Consider the following 23586-nt stretch of genomic DNA (forward strand, 5'->3'; position numbering starts at 1 on the left):
ATATGTTAAAGATCAAACGAGACGCCATGTAGAGTGTATTTATAAAGATATTCGAACAAATTTTAACCATTAAAAAAACAAAGTAATTGCATTAGAATGGAAATTTGCTTTTTCGGAAATTGATTTAAATTTATCATGGCGAGGTTACATGCACCACCGTTGGCCTCTGAATCAAGTGTAAGGCAAAGCGAACTAATAATCCCCCATTCATTTATGTTTAATTTATCCAAAGGCGTATCTCAATAAAAGTTTTATCTATTATTTGATTGGGTAGCCAACTTATTGGAAAGTGTAGTAGTTACACATCTCTAGCATAAATTTCCTTTGCATAGATCGAAAAGATGAATTAAGACCTTCTAGAGGTTGTACGAAATATTTGTTTCGTGATGAAAAAACCATCAAAATATTTATTTTTGCAATGGTGGGAAAGTTTGGTAGCAATGTAGGTCTATCGAGGAGAATAAGTGAATGAATAAGTGAATCATCCAGAGAGGAAGATTTTACTCTACTACAACGGACTTATTTCTGGGTGCTCTTAGAAGTTTAAGTTTGGCACTGAAAAACAGAAGATGAATGATTTTCAATTTCAGAAGACCAATCCCGGACAGAATCGATTTGTCCCTGCTAGGCTTAATTATTGGGTTGTTGTTGTTGTTGCAGAAGTTTGTTGTGTTCTATCATTCGACTGCTTGATTCAGTTGAGTGTCCACAGAGATCTGGGTCTGAGTCGAGAGGGTCTGGCTGGGCAGTTAAACGTGTGACGTGTATCGTGCTGTCCCACGGCAGCCGGTCGTACGCGCCGGATTGACCCGATGGAACGCCTCATCGGCAAGAGCTGCCGCCTCATGGTACGTGTTCGTCTTTTTTCGTCATGGGAGAGGCACATCCCGGAGTGCCTTCTTCGCACGCTTCTGGTCCGCGCCGGGATTGAAAAGAACCCTGAACCCTGGTTCTGTTCGGTTGCCAAAACCGCCTCCATCATCAGTCGGTGTCAGTGAGGTGTAACCGGTGCATGGAGTGGGTACATTTCCGATCTTGCTCTGGCCTTACTTCACTACGGGAGTTTAGGCATGCTGGATATATTGCAAGGTGCTGTGCGAACATAGCCAGCAGTGGGTCACAAGCGTCGTCGCCTTCTGCGTCCTAGTCGTCGGAATATGTGAAACCGGAATCTCAAGAGGCAAAATACCTAGGCTTAATTCTTGACTAAAGATTGGGTTGTAATTGAGTCGAGAAAAGCCATGAATGGACTAAGAGCCCTCTACTCCTGCCGTTAGTCGATATATAGGATAAATTGAGGTCTTAGACCAGGAAAACTTCGTTTAGGCTATGCTTCGAGAGTTAGGTTTAAGTGGCAGCCTGCCATCAGACTGACTTAGACGTTTTCGTCCATTGTGTTACCACAAGAACGGAAGAAGCAGGATGGCTTCTAGTTCCTACCGTTGAACCATCCCGATTACTTTAAAAAGCCCAATAACTTGCAAATGTTCACATTCGCTAAATCAGACAGGTTTTCAAAGGAATGAGAACCTAAACTGGAACTCCTTCTGCAAAAGTCGTTACTGGTAACCTTCAGTCTGTCAGCATGTTTTCCGTTTAGACAGTGACCTATAATGACGGACACAATGACTGAGACGTCTGTTCTAGCCAATGACAGCAAAGCAGTAGACCACTTCAAGTCTAGATTAGGCCACATAGTTTTGGAATGCTCACAGCCCGCTCTTTGTGACCATCTATCGTTCGTTGTTCTGCGGGCCTGTTCCTGAAAATTTAGCTTTAATGTCGCTAAAGGCATACCCACAGATTCCAGTATCCCTGAAATATGTAGGGTAGTTCCTTGTTTCGCAAGCTCGTCCGCTTTACAATTCCCTGGGATATCTCTGTGGCCCGGCATCCAGAACATGTGAATTTTGAATTGTTCAGCCATCTAGTTGAGAGATGCGACATTTGAGGGCGGTTTTTGTGTTCAGAAATACGTTCTCCAGGGATTTAATAGCTGCCTGGCTGTTTGAGCAGATATTTATGCCAATCGTCGTAATGACATTATATCTTAACCATTCCACCACTTTTTTAATTGCAAGGATCTCCGCTTGATACACACTGCAGTGGTCGGGTAATCTTTTCAATATGACCAGTTCTAGTTTTCTAGAGTACACCCAAAAGCCCACCTGGTCGATAAGTTTGGAACCATCCGTATAGAAGTCTATCGGTTCTATCAGGAATAGTGGTACAGTACTTTTTATTAAAGAGAGGCTTAATATGGCACAGAAAAGCAGAAGAAAACTTCTCGATTTTTTAAAACCAATTCTGAACGGAATAGGGCTATCCTTGTGACTGTCCCAAAGGGCAAAACACAATTGGCAAAGTACAGAGTTGAAAGAGAAAGAGGACCAATAATAATACACGGGAAGTATACAGCCGTAGTTCGACCTACTCTTAACTTAGATTAGGCTGGAGTGCATACGACTAGCAACCTCGGTTGATGGCCGCTTCCATCAAGGACCTTAGGTTCATTGTGGGAGAAGAGAAAAAGAGGACGAGGAAACAGATAGAGAAAAAATTGTATTGCTGATGAGGAGAGAGACCTGTACAGTGGGACCAAAACACTCTGGCCCAACTGAGATCCTGATGATGTAACAGACTTAACTCGTATCGTTGAACGTTAGACGATACTATTACAAATATTGGGTTGCCCAAAAAGTAATTGCGGATTTTTCATATAGTCGGCGTTGACAATTTTTTTCACAGCTTGTGACTCTGTAATTGCATTCTTTCTTCTGTCAGTTATCAGCTGTTACTTTTAGCTTGCTTTAGAAAAAAAGTGTAAAAAAGTATATTTGATTAAAGTTCATTCTAAGTTTTATAAAAAATGTATTTACTTTCTTTTAAAAAATCCGCAATTACTTCTTGGGCAACCCAATATATACCCTGTATGCACTACACCCCATGACACCAATCACCCATTTAACTGCCCAGCAAGACTAACTGAACTCGTACCGTTGAACGTTAGACGATACTATTACAAATATCTACCCTGAATGCGGCACTACACCCCATGACACCAATCACCTATTTAAATGCCTAGCCAGACCAAAGAAGCAGATGTACTATGGACCGATCCCGTTTAAGCAGTCAGATTTTTAGAACTGGATCTAAGAACCATTGCCGGATCAGGATGATCTCAGACAGAAGAAGATTCAATATACTTGCAACATGTGGCGTTCTACCGAACCGTTCTAGCGTGTGGAGTTCTACCGAACTCCAAAGGTCCTCGCATTAGCCAGGCATTGATGCAAAATGTACAAGACCATCTTCAACTCCTCCTCGTCATCATATACCCTGCAGAAGTTGCTTCACCCAGCGTCCACAAATTCTTATTTTGGGGGTTTAGTTGGATTATCGGGCTCTGAGTAGAGGACTGAGTGCCTGGAGAGAATCAAGGCAAGAAAAGAGATATTCCTGTATCAACACCTCGCAATTGCGAGGCAGTGACACAAAAGTTATAATACCATCTCCAATTCCTCCTCGTTATCACATACCCTGCAGAAGTCTGCTTCACCCTGCTTCCACAAATTCTTACTTTTGGGTGTTTAGTTGGTGTCGAGCTCTGGGTAGAAACCGGGTCTGTTGTTGTTGTAGACACATTTCTATGTTGAGGTAGCGATCTTCGTCAAGTCCCATAGGTGAGCAAGCTTGTTCCGGTCTATAGGACCGATCACCGCGGGAAAGCCATTGGTTAATTAAAGGCGGCTTGCCATATCGAGTAACACAAGCGCTGAGTATTTAAGAAAGAATATGCGCCGACCTGGCTCTCATTACCGCTAATAGTCCGCGACTGCAGTTACAGCTACTCCATATACGGAGCATTCCACCAACCGCAACCTGTGGGTCCATTCAGGGTGATTTGGGAGATGCACGACAACCGTTGCTGTTCCAATCTCAGGGGAAAACGATAAACATAAACTCCCCGATAAACCATAAAACTCCTCGGCTCTCGGAGAACTTTCTATTCTACGGGGCAATGACACAAAAGGTACAAGACAACCTCCAACTCCTCCTCGTTATCACATTCCCTGTAGAAGTCTGCTTCACCCTGCTTCCACAAATTCTGTTTAGTTGGTGTCGAGCTCTGAGTCGAAATCTGGTCTGTTGTTGTTGTTGTAGCCACATTTCTATGTTGAGGTAGCGATATTCGTCAAATGCCATCGGTGAGCAAGCTTGTTCCGGTCTTTAGGAACGATCGCCGCATGAAAGCCATTGGTTAATTAAAGGCGGCTTGCCATATCGAGTAACACAAGCACTTTTTCAATGACGACTTGGTGGTCGTCTTTTCGGAACTATAGGCTTGGTCTGCGTTATCACCCTCGGATAGTGGAATGCTTCATACGGAGTAACTTTAATTGCAGTAGCCAACGAATTGTTTTCCATACCACGCCCCTAATAACTTTGGTTATTATGTCCCTGCGTAAGTGCCGGTGCCTGTACGTGCTAATAAAGGTAGGGATACGTCCACTATAAACCAAGGCACAGAGACATAGATCTTAATAGAAGTCTTAGGGTATATTCTCCACAACTCTTGTAGAGTTATTGAAACGAAGCTTTGTGCTACTATACAGACACTGCGGCAATTTTACGGCGGGAATAGCTAGCCTGTCCAATGGTCACAATTTATGTTCAATGTTGAGGTTTGGATACCTCCGGACCCTAAGACTCTCAGTTCTTGCTTCACTTCGGGTCATCGATAGGTGATGTGAAATAAATTTTCCAATGTGCTCTCTTGCGCTGAGGCAATAAGATGGTATCAGTGAAGATTCACATTTGGTTTCCAGATAAATGCTGAACCAGCAATTTGATGACGTTCTGTTTTTTGAGATGCTGGACATATGGGTTCATCTATTGCAATGATTCATATAAGCTGAATCATATAAGCTTCTCGGCATCTGCATCTCGTTATTAACAACGGGAGCATTTAGCCAGATATAGTTATCAAAATCTTCGAACTTGGGCATTATCAAAGATTCAAAGTTTCAAATTCTGAAATTGAAAGACGGCAGGGATTGCAAGGTGCCACGTCTGCATGAATATTTTCACTTCGTAAGTGCCTTAATATACATGTCAATCTAGATTTCTTCTATTTAGACTCCAATGATGATCCTTGTACACCAAGTGAACAACTTTTCCGCTGGAAACATCGATAGAGGATAGTCATTTGGTTACACAATGGAAATTTGACCATAAACATTCCATTAAGGAACAGGGCAAACTTCTCACATACCAATGAGTGCTGTCCGATTCAAGTTGTAAGCGCAATGATAAAGGGCCTTCCTTTTATAGCAGATTCCGAACGGCGTGCCGCAGTGCGACAGAACTTTGGGGAGAAATTTTCACATGGCTGCCATCCAATTTTTTCAAATGGCATTATTCCTCATAAATGTCGCCAGCATTAGGAGGGAATAACCACAGTTGAAATTTTTGTCGATGTTCTCGCCAGGATTCGAACCCAGGCGTTAGCGTCATAGCCAAACATGTTATACAGGAACCCCGTAATTGAAAGAAAGCGATTTATTGATTTGTAGCTAAGCAACATGCTAGTTAAGATTGTGGCTTTAACCTCATATTTGCATGAGGGTATTGCGATGTTTGACCAGCTTTTTTGAACGTTTTGAACATTAGGAGGGGAAAACCACCGCTAAACATTTGTTTCTGGTGTTCTTGCTAGGATTTGAACTCAGGCGGATCTGCACCACCGAGGCTTACAATGTCCTTGTTGTTGTTGTTGTTGTTGTTGTTGTTGTAACCACATTTTCATGTGGTGGTGGTGGCGATCCTCTTCAAGCTCCTGTAGGTGAGCAAGCTCGTTCCGGTCCAAAGGACCGATCGCCGCGAGAACAGGGTGGCCATTGGTTATTTAAAAGCGCCAATAACTCGCCTTGTCATATCGAACATCATAGGCACTCAGTATTTGTGCAAGAGCCGGTACTATCCGACCTCTCACTGAGACTCTTCGCTTGATACCGCTGATTGTCCGCGACTGCAAATACAGCTACTCCGTATGGAGCATTCCACTATCCACATCCTGTGGACGCGCCCGGTAGCTCGCATCTAAGTTTATCTTTACAGCAGTAAACACCACATAGATCGAAACTTAATGTTCCAGCTTGTGTGGTGCTCACAGCTATTCCATTCCGGGTCGTCCGTTCCCCCGTTTTGTTCTCTTGCGCCCCAGAAGTGTAAATCATTACCCATTATGGGTTTTTTCAAACTAATCCTGGTTCAAACTGAGTTTATAAGGGCAAATTTCAAGCAGCCCACAGTTTTGGTTGCCCATGGTTTAGTCAAGTCAAGCTTAACGCTATACTTCTTGTTTTACTATACTTTCCGAAACTTTTCACAATTCAATCGGTGGATAGATAATAAAACCAACCTGATACAGTAGTCAACATTTCTAATAAACATTACCAAAGTCCAAAACATGGTCATGCTGGCATACCCATGTAAGTGATCTTATTCTACATTACCAAATAATTGGAAGCCAATTTCTTTCATTTACATTGCCTTACATTAGACTAAAAATTTTAAATACGAAAAAAAGTCAAAATATTTGCTCTTACGCTTTTTCCGCTGGGGTCCTTTTCACTTGAGAATTCTTCTTTAACCGGTGTAACTGGCAGGACATCACTCTTAGAGCTTAGCAGATGTTTCTGATCCATAGGCAGCATACTAGGAGCCGGTACCTGATGGGCCGAAGACAATGGATGTAGCAGGCCGGCACTTACTCTCAACAAATGGGCTTGTAATTGTTGTAAATGTGGTGCCATGGCCGAATGTATGGGACTAAAATTGCTAGCCGATAAATGTCCATAACAAGCATTGGGAACATTAGCACCGGCACAGGAACCACCCATGGCAGCAGCCAAGGAATTCGGTGAGAAACGTATCATCGAATTGATATCGAAGGCATCCGAGTAGGGTGACGAGGAGAGGGCTCTTTTACGCGATGCTATGAAGGAATGCGAGTTGATGCTCTTGTTTTTCAAACCAAAGTTATAGCCATTGTTCGCTGCTGACAGGTTGACTGCTATGGCCGGATGTAGATCTCTCACGGAGCCCATATTGCAAGACCTTAAATAATCGCTGGAATTCATGCTCAAACCAGCTATGTGAAAATGTTTATTAGGAAATTTGTCTAAAAGTTCAGAAAGTCAATGGGCCTATCTAAAGGTGAACACTTCAGTTGTACATACCATGTAGTGAGGCATTGGGACTAAGGCACTGTAGCGAGTATAAATGTTCAATGTAGCCGGGAATCCTGTAGGCGGCCGGCATTTCATGGCACTGTATTGAATTTTGCACCTTTGCATCAGATGTAATGGGTTTCATGTCGGGTGACGAGGAGTCGCACACATACGATTTGGGTTCGGTGGAAGCTGATGTTGTGCTGGTAACAGCATTTGGCGAATCGCGACCATGTTCCCGATTTCTGGTGGTGCTGGAAATGGGCATGGCCCCAAAACCAGGGTCACCGGTGTTGTTGCAACAGTTCATAACGGAATACAGGGGTGAGAGGAAAGACGATGCGGCAACAGCTGCCGCTCGCCTCGATGTTAAATGCTGCAAATCGGTATACCTTGAGGTATAGAATGTGTCGAAAAAGAATTTTTAATTTTAATAATTTATAAAAACACAAAATAAACATAATATGAAAGTTCGGCATAAAAACAAATTTAAAAAAACAAGAGTCGATATGAACCATATTGTGCAACTTCTTTAACTGGAAGTCTTTATGATATATGTAATATATGTATGAATGTTTGCATAAAGTTAAAAAAATGGAACTGTGTTATATGTTCCTCAGTCGAATATTAAAAGTATATGCTTATTAGGTTTTTTTTACATATGTAAATATATGGGTTGCCCAAAAAGTAATTGCGGATTTTTTATAAGAAAGTAAATGCATTTTTAATAAAACTTAGAATGAACTTTAATCAAATATACTTTTTTTACACTTTTTTTCTAAAGCATGCTAAAAGTAACAGCTGATAACTGACAGAAGAAAGAATGCAATTACAGAGTCACAAGCTGTGAAAAAATTTGTCAACGCGGACTATATGAAAAATCCGCAATTACTTTTTGGGCAACCCAATACAAGTGGGTTAGTAATTCAGTAAGGGGTTTTTGTTTTATGGCAAATGCACCATCACCACAAGTTTTTAACGGGAAACGAAATTATTTTTTGCAACTAGACTTTTCAATGTAAAACCACACCTCTATCATACGATGTCTATTTCCCTGAAGTTTCCTAGAAACACAAGATTTACTTTTATCACTCCAAAGATGAATTTCCTGGGTACGATAAATTACGCTACGAATTAAATAACGGCTGCAGGGGAATCTAACTTGCTAACTTCCATTTGGTTGGAATTTGCAATCTTCACTCAAGATGTAAGACAACCCCATTTTCGAGGACGTTTTACATGGCGCTTCACATTATAAAGCCATATAGTCTTTTAGGGCATAGGAAGTGATTCATTTAAACGAGGCGCGTTAGACTCCATTTAGGTTTTTCCGTTGGGCACAAGGGCTCCACCTCTGATAGTAGGTTGGCTTGGAACGATGCTTGAAAGCAGAACTGCCACCGCATTACAGCAAGAAGGATGGTAAACAATATTGTTGTTGTTGTTGGAACCACATTTTCATGTGGAGGTGGCGATCCTCGTCAAGCTCCTTTAGTTGAGCAAGCTCATTCCGGTCCAAAACACCGATCGCCGCGAGAACAGACTATTTAAAGGCGCCAATAACCCGCCTTGTCTTATCGAGCATCATAGGAACACAGTATTTGTGCAAGAGCCGGTGCCACCCGACCTCTCACTGAGACTCTCCGTTTGATCCCGCTGATTGTCCGCGACTGCCGTCGCTGCAACTCCATATGGAGCATTCCACTATTCGCAACCTGTGGACGCCCGGTAGCTCGCAACTAAGCTTCTCGTGACAGCAAAGAACACCACACAGATCGGACCTCAAAGTTCCGTGCTGGATTGTAAACAATGGAACCCCAAAAATAGTGTCATAGGTTGGTTTTGATGCAGATATCTAACATTATAGTCTAATTTGAATCTTTGAACGGACGACGTTGTATGTGACCACCAAAGCACTCCCTTCATTGTATAGCAACTATGCACGTTTTACTTGTGATCTCCTTGGCGTATAGATTAATAAAATCATGTTTCTTGAAATTTATTCTCTCATTGGTACCCGATTCCGTCGATTCCGATATGTTAACACGGTTACATGTAATATTGGGTTGCCAAAAAAGTAATTGCGGATTATTTAAAAGAAAGTAAATGCATTTTTAATAAATTTTAGAATGAACTTTAATCAAATATACTTTTTTTACACTTTTTTCTAAAGCAAGCTAAAAGTAACAGCTGATAACTGACAGAAGAAAGAATGCAATTACAGAGTCACAAGCCGTTGAAAAAATTTGTCAACGCCGACTATATGAAAAATCCGCAATTACTTTTTGGGCAACCCAATAAAATCATGTTTCTTGAAATTTATTCTCTCTTTGGTACTTAGTACATGTAACCGAGTTTACATATCGGAATCGACATTTTGGTATGTTTATGACCAAGGACTGCATCTCCTCTGCAATCTTCAGATTTAAAAGCAACAACAACTCTCATCAATAGTCATGCGAGCTATATTTTCTCAAACAAGTCTTTAGATATAACTGCTGTAGCCAACAGCGTATCCAGAATCCCCAACTCCATCGCTTCTATACACCTTACTCCCTTAGACTTTTTTAGGTCTTGGAGGTACTCAGATTTTAGTACAAATACCCTATATCTCCCGTTCCCATAAGTATATCTCCGTATCCATAATCTTCCCGTTAGTGGTTAAAATATTGGGATAACAATGCCTTAATCTTCTAAGTATGGATTCGACATCTAAAGGATTCTTTGGTTTCCATGCATGTGCCGTTGGTCGGGAAGCGACGTCTTCCAAATCAAATACAGGCCAAATTTCTTGTGGCTGAGCGTTGATCGCAAAAGATATTAGTATGAGAACACACTGCATCGTCACAATCTCAAGGACAATCCCATGGCAGCCGATTGTACGTTCATCGTCATAAAGAGAAGCTCAACTGGGAGCTACCGGTCATCATCTGCGCCCACAGGTTGAGGATCGTGGGATGCTCCATGTACGGAGTAGCTGCAACAGCAGCCGCGGAAAAGCAGGCCAACCGGTACCTGCTCTTGCTTAAATACTGAGTGCCTATGGTACTCGATATGACAAGGCGAGTTATTGGCGCCTTTAAATAACCAAAGGCCATAACGTTCCCATGGCGATTGGTCCTATTGGACCGGAACGAGCTTACTCACCTATGGAAATTGAAAGATTGCCTCGTCCTCATACAAATGCGGTGACAACAACAACAGGATATTCAAAGCAGCAAACGGACCTACGTTCCGAAACGACCTTTCTCCCACAAAACCCGATTTGGTGTAACATAATCTGCTCCAGCGGACGATCAGCTCATTATCATAAGATTGCTGCTTAAAAACCAACACTGCGTCTATTAACGGACGCAAGGTCTATACCCTGACGAGAACATCAGAAAAAATTTTTCAGCATGGCAACATTTGTGAGGTACTACTCCATGTAAAAACTTCACCCCAAAGAGATGTCACATTACGACATGCATTTCGAATTGGGCTATAAAAAAGAGGTTGAGCTTAAACTTGAATCAGATAGCACTCATTGAAGTTTGCCCCTGTTCATGTATGAAATGTTCATGGGCAAATTTACAATTTGCAAAAACCATTTATACCAATGAAGTACTGGGCCATGACTCTACTTCATTTTTTTTAAGAGAAGATAATGAGTTTAGGAATAACACCTTTGCACTTTATTGTCGTTGTTGTTGCAGCAGTGTGTTTTGTGTTTCATCCACATCGTTCTGCTGAATATCCAGATACAGGAACTCTTCAACTAAGGCGGGGTGGGGTGCGTTCAGAGAGATCTGGGTCTAAGTCAAGTTGGGCAGTTAAACAGATGACGTGCGTCGTATGGACCCAGGTCACAATCGCGGCACACATCCCGCACGTAAGCATCAATCCTAGTTCTGTTGTAGTAGAAGCGGCTGAACCTTCCGGATTGAGACAGAACTACTCTGGTTTGCCTGGAGAGGTCAATATCTTCGGGAGCTATGGATGGCGGTCGGTTTCTAAGAACTACATTCACACTGTAGCTGTTCTTTGCATCTGCTACCGTGTCTGCATGAACCTTGTCTAGACCCGCTTGATATGCCACTTTGCTTGTAGTTGTGGGTTTTAGGGAGCGAACAATACACTATAATATCAAATCCAAAATCCTATAGCGATTGAGATTTCAAAATAATATTAGAAGTCGGATTTTTTATCTAAAAAAGTTAGCTCCATTGTCATAGTCAGATTTTTATGGCAATTAAGTTTACAAATTGATGTCAAAACACATTCATGTCCGTAATAACTGTCGGTCGGTCTTTAAATGTACTGTAATTGGACGGTAAAGATACTGACTGAACTCCAAGCTACTTAAAACTTATTGAAAAAAATTGCGAACTGTCTTGGTTATCCTCGATTATAATGACACATCAATTAGAGTAGACGAAGGCGGTACTCCCTGCAAATTGCAAATTTTGCCCATGAACATTCCACTAAGGAACAGGGGCAAACAACTCATACATCAATGAGTACAGTCCAGTTCAAGTTTTTAAGCTCAATGATAAGCCGAGTCCAAACGGCGTGCTGCAGTTCGACACCTCTTTGGAGAGAAGTTTCTGCATGGCTTAGAACCTCACAAATGTTGTCAGCATTAGGAGGGGAAAACCTCCGCTGAAATTTTTTACTGATGGTCTCGCCAGGATTCAAACCCAAGCGGATATGCTAACCTCTGACATACGGTGGAGATATATACTTCTTTGTTCTAATATTTCTTCATCTCTCTATCTAGTTTTTTTTTTCACCTACACTTCCATTTTCGCTGGGGTATCACAATGGGATAAACTGGCCTCCGAATGAAACCACTTTTATTGCGAAGTATCCATTCAACTGAAACCTAAAACTAGGTTAGATAAGGTTGAAAAGGGACGTTGTTGTATCCAAAAGTCTATAGGTGGAGTTGGCGATAGTCGCCTAGCTCCTATAGATGAGCAAGCTCATTCCAGTCCAAAGAACCGATAACCGTGGGAACATGATGGTCATTGCTTATTTAAAGGCGCCAACAACTCGCCTTGTCATATCGAGGATCATAGTCCATTCAGTGTTTATGCAAGAGCCGGTGCAGCTCGGCTTTCACTGAGACTGAAAGTTCTAGCCTGTGTGATGCTCATAGTTTTCCCGTGCCGAAAAGGGACGTATTTATAATTAGGGTCGTATTTATCCTTAGCGATATTCCTACTATCAAATCGTTATTTTCGTGATAGCAATGAACACAACACAGATCGGAGCTGAAAGTTCTAGCCTGTGTGATCATCATAGTTTTCCCGTGCCGAAAAGGGACGTATTTATACATAGGGACGTATTAATACATAGGGACGTATTTATACTTAGGGACGTATTTACACTTAGGGATGGATTTATACTTAGGGACGTATTTATCCTTAGCCATATTCCTACTATCAAATCGAACTTCACTCCGAGCAAAAGTCGATCACAAGCAGAATAAACATTAAATATCCTAACTTCTTCAGAACAGATGCCACACTTCCTGCCATTTGGCAGCTCATTGTGCTACAAGAGCTCCATTGACTTAACCTCTAGCAAAAGCAAAGCAGATCCAAAAGATATTTCCAAATTCTCAACTTCGTCAAGGCAGGCGTCAACATAGGTGCTACTATATACGATCTGAGTGCCTTGAACTGAAAGGATTTGGAACTGTGTTTTGTCCATCGCCATCTAAACTACTCCAATGGTTATTCCTTGCCAGATTATGGTGGGCAAGCATACATGTATAACCTCTTGATAGTTTTCTAATTGCTGACCTACATTGGGTTATGGGTCACTTAAAAAAAATCAATTCTTGAATATTTGGAAGACTTTGGAAAAACAAAAGGCTAAATAAAAAGAGGAGAGAAAATCGTTTAAATATTTGTAACTTAATATGTATGTAAATTATTTACAACACCAGAAAGATTTCACATGAACTCTCAGTTCAGTTTTATGATATTAGATAGTGATGTTGTCTTGTTAGTGAATGGAAAATGATCTATTTTTGGATACTATCTTCAGAATGGCATTTAATTGAAGGTTAGTTATGAACAAACATGAAAATTATTAATAAACTTTTGTTAAAACTAGATGTTAATAAAAATGAGGAAATATGTTTCAATACTTACGGCCATTGGTCTGCCATATCAAAAATCTAAGGGATTTATAGAATTTTGCCTATAGAAATTAAGAAGAAAAAAACAAAGCAAATAACCTTATGAAAAGCTACTTTGCTTTGTCTAATTTTTACCTAAGGCCAACTGTTGTAGTATGGCCCAAGTGGGAAAATGATAGACCTTCCTCCTTAGCAAGATTAATGCACAGCCTTTACGAAGGTTAATTCTTTTCTTGAGATTCCAAACCTTTGGAATTAGATTTTATAACTTATTTTTGGTGGTTTTCTTCTCAGCTGCTGTTAAATGGCCACTGTGCAATTGTATGCCCTTCGAAATGTTTGGGGATCCTTCATCAGTGGACAAATTCCAATGCATACATAAGAAAACATTAATAATTTCAATTTCACTTTCACATATATACAGGTATTTATGTATTTTGAAACAAAAACAAGATTTCCGCCTCACCTGGTCGCTTCTTCAGGCCTTTTAACACCGACAAATGTAACCAGAGTAATCTTCGACCACATCCAAAAGCTAAATAAATTTTGTGGCCGAATGGAATTCAAAGAAATGATCACTTTGTTCTTTTGGTTGTCACCGCGTTGTCACAATGCACGCTTCGAGGGAGGAATAATTTACAAAATAATAAAAAAAAAAACAAGAAATAATAAAAACTTCAAGCCTTCACGTTTGCGTAGCTCATGGACTGGACTGTTGTCGCTGCTATTCCCATGTACATAAATCCAATACCTCCATGTAGTATGTATAACACTTTGTTAGCATGTTACATTATTATGATTACCTTTCATCTGATCATGTCTTCCGTCGTCGTTGCGTGTAATTTGATAGAGCGCTGTCGGCGTTAATGAACTTATCTCGCGGTCCAGGAAATGTCTTCTTTTCATTTAGAATTTTGCGCACAACTATTTTGTATTTTAACTTTACTAAATTGTTGAAGGTGTGAAGGAGTTGCTAGCCATTTCTTCGTTGAATGTAAATAATTGCAGCTGATCAAAAACAATAGAAAATACATATGAATGTATGTATACAATAGACGCTGTGATGGCTTAATTATATCGGCTATAAAAAAAAAACAACACTAATATGTGTGTAGGTATACAGAAGATAATTGAGTTGTTAGAGAGATGTCATCGCAGCATTATAAAGATGTTTCGTCGCGCTCTTTGTTTTGGTACAAGATCTCTCTCTATACGATGGTAGGCCGTTCGCTCTCATTTTTCCCCCGTTTAGAGTTGAGTGGCGGTAAGAAGTTTGTTGTGGAACTTCAATGGTGCACAGCATTTAACATGGCCCAGTTGGGCACTCTACATAACCTGTTTCAGTTTCGTGTTAATTAATTGAAACATTTGCGCTGGCATCCAATTAAAAACCTTGAGAGAGAGGGACGTCATCTCATTGCAAGTTTAAACTCTTTGGCATCCACCAGCTACCAGCTAGAGAAGAAATGAAGGCGTGACGTGACGGAGGATATTTTCAAAGATCGTCAAAATAAACCTGTTTAAATTTTTTCGTGTTTCTTCTTAAAAGAGTTGCCAATACCCTTATAAATGTAAAAGCATAAAGGGCTGAATAAACGGGAACGGGATAATTGAAAAGAATATGCAAAGGTAGATATAGGGTAAAAAAGGTATGCCCGTATTCGCAAAACTTAATGTAGCGTTAAAGTAGGCATATTTGATAGATATCCTTTATAGAACTGTCAAATAAACCTACTATAAAACTGTATTAAGTTTTACACCGGTAATAATAAAACTTTATATATATTTGATATGGCAATTCTCTAAAGAAAATCTGTCAACTAAACCTATTTTAAGGCTTTATTAAGTTTTGTACGGTCGTTAATGAATAATAATAAAAAAAATTATAAAAATTTGTATATACAAAACATGTATTCTATAAAATTTTACACATGTTGGTACAATTTAAATAAAATATATCAAATTTAACCATAAAAGTCTAAAGGTTTCATAAATATATATGTACATATATGAACTTGTATTTAATGCATTGTGTTATATTGACATGCCTGAGTATGGACAGTTCTACGGCAGCTAAATTGTTTTAATTTTTTTTTTTTTAATTTTTATTTAATTTGATTTAATTTTGTTTATATAAAGATTTCATGGAAAACATGCATTTCATATACGCAGGGCATTTTTCGGGAATAGAATGCCACATACTTACACATTATCATAGAAATGGCAACCCTGTATTGGTCGTGATTGTGTTTGTGTGTTTTAAAGCCAACATTAATTAAGCCATTATAGGCCTAAAAATAAAACGCACATCACAATAGTTGTTGTTGTACACATTCTATAATATGGCAATATCGTATTTATCAGGTTGCCATACTTACAGAAGCGCGGTAATTCAAGGCCTACACACCGCATTTGAATAATTACACATACTTTTTACATAAATTATGCTAAATTCCAGTAGTATATTAAAAGTAATATGTGAAAAAGATTAACCAAATAAGGGAAGGAGAATCATTACGGCACCGGCTTGCAAATGATTGTTATTTTTAATAACGATTATAACAGTACTAATATTGATGGTGAAACAGTGGTCACAAAAAAAATCAAATATAACAAAATAAAAATATTGAAAAAAATTGCTAACAAAACAGATTTGTGCAAACTTAAACCCAATATTAACCATATATGCTTTAGTTTAATCGTCTAATTATTTGAATTGTTTGACATGGATTAATTAACATTCAAATTTTTGCGGCTTTAATGGGCGTTCACACTTAATGGGTCGTGTACATTTTAGGATTTTTGGCATGGCTGAATTAATTAAAGCCGACAGCTGTTAGAAGCCTGCCAGATTTGACTGACAGATTTCTGTTTGTATTCTCTTTCTTGTTATCTTCTTTTTCGCATATTATCTACTCATGTGTGCACACTTTCTGCACACGTACAAGAAAAGTAAAAACATTTTTTGTTCAATCGTGCAAAACGGAAAAAACCCCAAAAAACAGTGCCGTGCGAACAGGCCAGTTCTCAGACATTCCAAGTTATTCATTTACTGGTAGTGGCAGTAAGATCAAGATCAGTGATTAGTCCAACTCTGATTTTGAGTATGTTACTAGTTCGCGCAATTTTTCGTTGTTTGTGTGTGTAATGGTTTTTAACTACAATACATACACACAACAAAAACTGATTGACAGATAGTGCACTTCATGAGAAACAATGGTACTCAGCTCTTTACCTGGTAATTATGTCATGCAAGAGACTATCATGTTTTTGATGTAGAATGTCCTTAAAAAAAACGGTATTGGCAAAGTAACGTCATTTTTCTGTCAGTGTACGCCATTTTCAATTATCTTTTTTTGGTTTTTGAGATATTAAGGTGTAAATATACCAAATATGGCAGATTTCAATACATTTTGCAAACTTCAAGCGCGTTGATCTAAAATTCAATAAAGTGGCGTATGGAACAAGATAGCATTACACCATGACATAATTAACAGGTAGTGTACCGTTAACAGCTGAGTAAACATTTTTCTCGCAAAATACGCTATCTATTAACGAGTTTTGGTTGTGTGTGTACACAAATAACGAAAAATGGCGCGAAGTAGTAAAATACTCAAAATCAGAGTTGTACTAATCACTGATTTTGACAGACAGTGCACTCAATATTTTGTTGTTGGGCAACTGCCACTGCCTGTAAATGAATATACCTTGTAGTAACACAGGAAATTATTTTGTTTGTGATACTGATCTCTATTAGGCAAAGATGTTGAGGAGACCAATATTCTAAATATTGACAATTTCGGGTAACAACAAGAGTTTTTATGAGCCTACGGCTTTATTTAAGGTCTAGTACAACACACTGTTTTAAATTTCTGCGAAAAAAATACGCCTATATGCCAGAATATCCAAATCTTTATTTTGACCACTGTAGCAAATTTTACCAAATCGGGTAAAAAATTCTACTTCAATGGGCTCAAATTAGTAGATTGGTAGATTATCACAGCTATATTTAAATATATATCTGATACTGATCATATTCTGTCCGAACATCAACTGCACATCAATACTGCAACTCATTGTTCCAAAAGGACAATAAATGCGGCTGATATGGGCTTAAGACTCTTAAGTGTCAGATCGGTCTATATGCCAGCTATATCTTAATATGGTCCAATATGTTCGGTATAGACATCAGGGACCAAACTCTAACTCAGTGCTTCCGCCGTTTTTACTATTCCTTTGTTTCTCATAGTAGTTTTCCGGGGACGGGTTACTGGCCAAGCGCCCCAACCGCATTGGTTTGTGGGATTGCACACGTATCCCTCGTCGTGGCGTGCCGCTTGCTCCAAAATCCGCCATTCGCCCCTAACCTGGGAAGAGACGCTGATGTTGGCCATTGATTATTTAAATGCGCAAATAACTCGCCTTGTCATCTCGAGTATCATTGGCACTCAGTATTTAATTAAGAGCCAGTGCCACCTGACTCCTCACTGAGACTTTCCTCTCGAAAATCGCTGACTGCCCAAGGCCGCATTTGCAGCTACTCCGAATAAAAACGGAGCTTTCCACCATCCGCAACCTGTGGACGCGCCCGGTAGCTTTCAGCTAAGCTTCCCGTGATAACGATGGGCACCACATAAGTCGGAGCTCAAAGATCCAGGCTGTGTGATGCTCATAGTTATCCCGTATCGGCCGGGGACAACGGAGGACATGTTGAGGCTTTTGATGAAAACCCATTTTCCACAGGATACGAAGGGACTCACGGAGACACCGGAATCTTGGAATAATGACGTTGATCGAAAGTTTATAATAACGGAATTTATGGTGAAGGAATCCTTGAGGAGCTTCAACCCATTTAAGTCACCCGGACCTGATGGTTTACTGCGTTACTACAGAAATAGGCAGACTATCTGGCGCCTCTTCTGGCGCCTCTTCTGGCCAAAATTTTCACAACGTGCATAGGACTTTCATACACTCCAAAAGCCTGGCAGGAGGCAAGATTGGTGTTTTTACCCAAGCCCGGCAAGGCAAGTTATGCGACACCAAAGGTCTACAGACCCATAAGCCTTACGTCCTTTCTACACAAACCCATGGAACGTATTGTGGATACCATGATAAAGAGTAGGACATCCAGCGAACTGCTCAAATATAAACAACATGCCTATGTCAAGGGAAGGTCGGTGGAGACTGCCTTGCACGAGGTTGTGCATAAAATAGAAGAATCCTTCGATGCCAAAACGTACACACTGGCGGTATGCATTGAAATCGAGGGGGCTTTTAACAATGTGCGGACCGACACACTGATCAAATCCTTAGAACAGTACTGGGTAGACCCGGTCCTTAGAGACTGGATAAACCATATGCTAAGGAACAGGTGGATAAATTGTGTGTCGCATGGCATAAATATAAGGGAGAAAGTGGCACAGGGCACGCCACAGGGGGGCATTTTATCGCCACTCCCCATAAATGAACTATTACGGATGCTGACTGAGGAATTTGAACCCGTCTGCTACGCAGACGATGTTTTAATACTTCTAAGGGATAAGGATCCGAACGAGCAATGCAGAAGGGCCGAAAGGGTCTTGCATATGGCATATGACTGGGCTAGACCCAAAGGTCTCAATGTTAACCCAGAGAAGAAATATGCCTGCTCACGAGGAAGACGAAGGTGAGCCAACGTTTCCTCACCACGTTTTCTCAATAAGACGATTTCAATATCTGACAAGGTCAAATACTAAGGTGTGATCTTGGACAGGAAACTGAATTGGAAATGTCACATTCAGGAGCGTACTGAGAAGGCTCACAGATGTTAGGCACTATGTAGTCTGAATCCGAGGATAGTCGACTGGCTCTACAGGAGCGTGATTAGACCAATACTTACCTACGCCTCAGTAGTTTGGAAGACTGCTATGGAGAAAAAGTGCAACATAAGGACCATACAACAGATTCAGAGAACATGTTGTCTTGGCATAGGCGGAGCACTGAAGACTATTCTAGATATCCGACCCATTAACATACAGATTAAGTGTGAGGCAGCCACTGCGGCTATGAGACTTAAGGCGATGGGAGAATGAATCGAGGATGGGAGCAGCTCATACCATCGCGGTATAATAGAGGCGACGATAGGAAACCTGGAAGGAAGGAAAGAGGTTTCCGATCGAATATCTGAGATTAACCTTGAAGCCGAGTGCCAGGCACTGCTGCCATCGGCACAGTCTTGGATTGACGGAACCCTAGTATTGCCATCTGGAATATCATGTAACACGGATGGATCAAAGCAATAGGACAGAGTGGGCCTGGGGGAGAACCCAGGGACGGACATCTCTTTTAGACTGCCTGACCATAATACGGTGGAGATCCGGGCGATCACGGAATGCGTAAGTGGTGTGGTGCTAACGCGAGGACGTCGAGTGTGAACATCATTACCGACAGTAAAATTGTCATAAGGGCAATAATATATAATAATAACGCCTTTTCTGAGAATGGCAAAATCCGTATCGTTTGGGTGCGGGCCATTACGGAGTAAGAAGAAATGAAAGGGTAGACGATTTGGCGGTGATGGCCAGAGGACTGCCGTCAATAAATTTGGTTAACCCGAAGCCTTTCCGGTCGACGCCGATTACTGGCTTAGGTGCATGCCCATAGTGGCATAAGCCTACATATGTATCGAACAGTAGGTGGAGTTTTGAAGCGCTGTTCACCAGAACACAAAACCATATCTACCATTATAGGTCCAAACTTTTCCTTAAGTTGTTGGTGTTACAGTTCCGAAAATATTGTCAAAAAACTTAAAATCATATTTGACAGCAGAAGTTTCGCAAATACTAGTGCAATTCTGCACCATTAATTCAAGCAGTATACCAGTTGGATATGGATAGCATTCACGTGGATACTATATCGAAGCGGAAAACAGGTTACGTGTGAATTTCGTTCTTGGAGACCAAGCACCACCCAAATGCTTTTTGTGACTATCCTGAGTCTTGTTGGTAAGTTCATGGTCCACGACCGAAATGTTTACTTGCTCACGGCTCTAAGGCAGATGGAAGATTGAGATGGTAAATTCTTTCGAATGATAGTTCTTGTTCAATATACATATGTTGCATTCTGTCACTGGAAATTTTCAGATCATGAATTTCGTCGAATACGAGCCTGCACTCGCCAAACCATTTCAGATGTGTTTGTAGTTTTTTGGGACCACCGTCATGTCGTTCAGCAACGCTACCAGCGAGTTATGTTGCGTTGCATAAACATTTTGTTCAATTTGAGGTGTTTAAATTCGCCAAACAGTTGCGAAAATGTTAAAATAGGTAGGTTTACATTGTTTGAGTAATACAACAAAGGCACCGGTGCATCTGACGGACAAAGTTAGCTAACTTTTAGTCCATGATGAAACAATTAAAGGTGGTCTCATTTGTACTACAACCCTGGAAAATTTCCAGGTAGTGACAGTTGCTCAATAACAAACTATTGAGTACATTTACTGTCAAAAACAGTAAGTAGTGCAACTCTGATTTTGTGTATGTAACTAGTACGCGCCATTTCTCGTTGTTTGTGTGTGTATAGTTTTTAACTATAATATACACACACAACTAAAACTCTTTGACAGGTAGTGGACTTCGCGAGAAAAAATTGTACTCAGCTGTTTACGATACACCAGGATTCACTGAATAAGGTTAAGCCAAGCGATCAGCCGATATACTTTTTTTTATTATTTGACAGTACTTGGCATTGAGGATGTCAACTTGTTCTCTTTTTACATTCATTCTTTGTTTACGTTTTCTCCTATATGATGACATTTTCAATCGTCAGATTTGACATCCTTAATGATGTTTATGGGGCCTATCCACTTTATGTTTTTACATGTGACCTAACCTTCTATTAGTGAATCCTGACGATACACTAAGTGGTAATTATGTCATGCTACAACCACAAATCATATGGTGCAATCCGCCATCTCGTTATCAAGATGTCAATTCAAAAATGAGATTGTTCTCAACACATCAACGAAACTTGTGTGTATACGTGCGCATGCGGGATTCACTAATAGAAGGTTAGGTCACTTACGAAAACATAAAGAGGGTAGGCCCAATGATCATCATTAAGGATGACAAATCTGCCGATTGAAAATGTCATCATATAGGAGAAACGTAAACAAAGAATGAATGTAAAAAGAAAACAAGTTGACATCCTCAATGCCAATTACTGCCAAAAATGAAAAAATTTTATGTCGGTTGATCGCTTGGCTTAACCTGGTGTGAAGGTAAAATGAGAAAAGAGAAACAAAAACGAAAAGAATGTACAATAAAATGGGGTGGTTTGCTGTGTATGTAAATACGGAATTTACATCGTAATACCATCAAACTGGTCAACTGTTTTAGCTGTTCGCGTGAGTCCACATTTTGTACCTCTACTGGCTATGATATGTGCAGGTCTTTAAGTGTAAACTCTCCCTTTATGATATATTCTTGGCAACAGGGATGGTTCACGCAAAGTTAGACAAGTTGTACGATTTTCTTCACAACAGTTGGGTTATAAAATTCCCACATGTTTAGAACGCTTTTCCATTAGGTACCATTTGGTTATCAATTACTTGGGTATATGTTATTGTTTTTTCATTAAAAACGAAACTTCGCGAATTTCAAACAGTTTTTCCCACATTTTATAACATTGTCTATTGTGAAACAAGAGGAAAGAGAAAGGTTAAACAAAATGTCACTTGCTGAAGAGGTAAGGATCAAAAACTCAAATAAGGATCAAAAACTCAATACAAACGTAATTTACAGCTGCGAAAAGATTCCGAGGAAATCTGCAAATTGCTTGCAGAGGCAACCAGGAAGCGTGTCAAGGATGCCTTGGTAAAAGCAAAAGCTGAAGTGGATCGTGAGATTGTTAATCTGGAAATGAAGGAAAAGCAGGCAGCAGAACGTAAGGAAGCAGGACCCAAAAGGTAGAAGACAATTTTTTTTACTTCTCAAGACCACATTTCTTTGTTGTGTTTGTTTGCTACAACGTGTTTTTTTCTTGCAATAGATTCTACGTCGAGCTGAAAGAATACGGTTGGGATCAAAGTGACAAGTTCGTGAAAATATTTGTTACATTGGCTGGTATCCAAAATATCGATGAATCATCGGTAGTTATACATTTCACCGAAAACTCTTTGAATTTGAATATAAACAATTTCAATGGCAAAGACCATGTCTTGGTGGTTAACAACTTGCTACATCCCATCGACGTTGCAAAGAGCTATCGCAAAGTTAAAACAGACATGGTGGCGATTTACATGAAGAAAACCCTTGAAGGCCAACACTGGCCATGTCTGACTTCGATCGAAAAGCGTCTCAAAGATCAAGCTGATCACGAATTGAAGCAAAGTAGCGAAAACCCTTCCGATGCTTTGGTTAATATCATGAAGAAAATGTACAATCAAGGAGATTCAACGACAAAACAAATGATTGCCAAAGCTTGGACGGAAAGTCAAGAAAAAATTGCAAAAGGAGGAGATCATAATCCTTTAGAGTCTTTAAGTTAAGAAAAAATCATTACGTCGCCATGTTTACAACATGTATCATATGAATCTTAGAGTTCTTTTTTTGAATTGTTTTATGTACAATTCTTTCTATTTTGCTCTTCGAAGAGCCAATATAAACGGGTAATTGAAACGAAAACATTGCTATTGGTAGGGCAACATCCCTTATTAAACTTTAAACAACTGCATTGTACAAATATTTATTGATTCCACATTATTACTTTCGTTTCATAAATACTTTATTAGCCATAGATCATATTTTTAGTGTCAATAAAAATACAGAACAAATTTCGCTAAATTTCATTTCTATAGGAAATTTTGTCAAAATTTCATTTCTATAGGAAATTTTGTCAAAATTTCATTTCTATAGGAAATTTTGTTAAAATTTCATTTCTATAGGAAATTTTGTCAAAATTTCATTTCTATAGGAAATTTTGTCAAAATTTCATTTCTATAGGAAATTTTGTCAAAATTTCATTTCTATAGGAAATTTTGTCAAAATTTCATTTCTGTAGGAAATTTTGTCAAAATTTCATTTCTGTAGGAAATTTTGTCAAAATTTCATTTCTATAGGAAATTTTGTCAAAATTTCATTTCTATAGGAAATTTTGTCAAAATTTCATTTCTATAGGAAATTTTGTCAAAATTTCATTTCTATAGGAAATTTTGTCAAAATTTCATTTCTATAGGAAATTTTG

The 23586-nt window shown here is 39.7% G+C and overlaps 2 protein-coding genes across 3 annotated transcripts in view; one reads left to right on the plus strand and one right to left on the minus strand.

The window, feature by feature from the left end:
* LOC106083569 (transcriptional activator cubitus interruptus) overlaps window positions 1–14719 on the minus strand; it is a 28189-nt gene extending 13470 nt beyond the window's left edge. The window contains exons 1-6 of one of the 2 annotated variants that reach the window (XM_013246683.2): window positions 14169–14719; window positions 13832–13983; window positions 13501–13713; window positions 13379–13427; window positions 7245–7627; window positions 6612–7156 (exon numbers count right to left, since the gene is read on the minus strand). In XM_013246683.2, the coding sequence (XP_013102137.2) occupies window positions 6612–7156; window positions 7245–7627; window positions 13379–13395 (945 nt within the window). In that variant the 5' untranslated portion in view covers window positions 13396–13427; window positions 13501–13713; window positions 13832–13983; window positions 14169–14719. Of the gene's footprint in view, window positions 1–6611; window positions 7187–7244; window positions 7628–13378; window positions 13428–13500; window positions 13714–13831; window positions 13984–14168 lie in introns of both variants that reach the window. The other variant, XM_013246682.2, reaches the window with a different exon arrangement.
* A 7241-nt stretch (window positions 14720–21960) lies between these two features.
* LOC106083553 (calcyclin-binding protein) lies at window positions 21961–23176 on the plus strand. The gene is made up of 3 exons (XM_013246642.2): window positions 21961–22089; window positions 22146–22309; window positions 22393–23176. Exons 1-3 carry the CDS (start codon window positions 22072–22074, stop codon window positions 22889–22891), a joined length of 681 nt encoding a protein of 226 aa, XP_013102096.1. The 5' UTR covers window positions 21961–22071; the 3' UTR covers window positions 22892–23176.
* The last annotated feature ends 410 nt before the right edge of the window (window positions 23177–23586 follow it).

The sequence above is a fragment of the Stomoxys calcitrans genome, chromosome 4, assembly GCF_963082655.1.
Source record: "Stomoxys calcitrans chromosome 4, idStoCalc2.1, whole genome shotgun sequence".
Classification (NCBI taxonomy): domain Eukaryota; kingdom Metazoa; phylum Arthropoda; class Insecta; order Diptera; family Muscidae; genus Stomoxys; species Stomoxys calcitrans.

Coding starts and splice junctions, on each gene's coding strand:
- LOC106083553 (XM_013246642.2), top strand. Junction 22,310..22,392: donor AAGGAAGCAGGACCCAAAAG/GTAGAAGACAAT, acceptor TTCTTGCAATAG/ATTCTACGTCGAGCTGAAAG.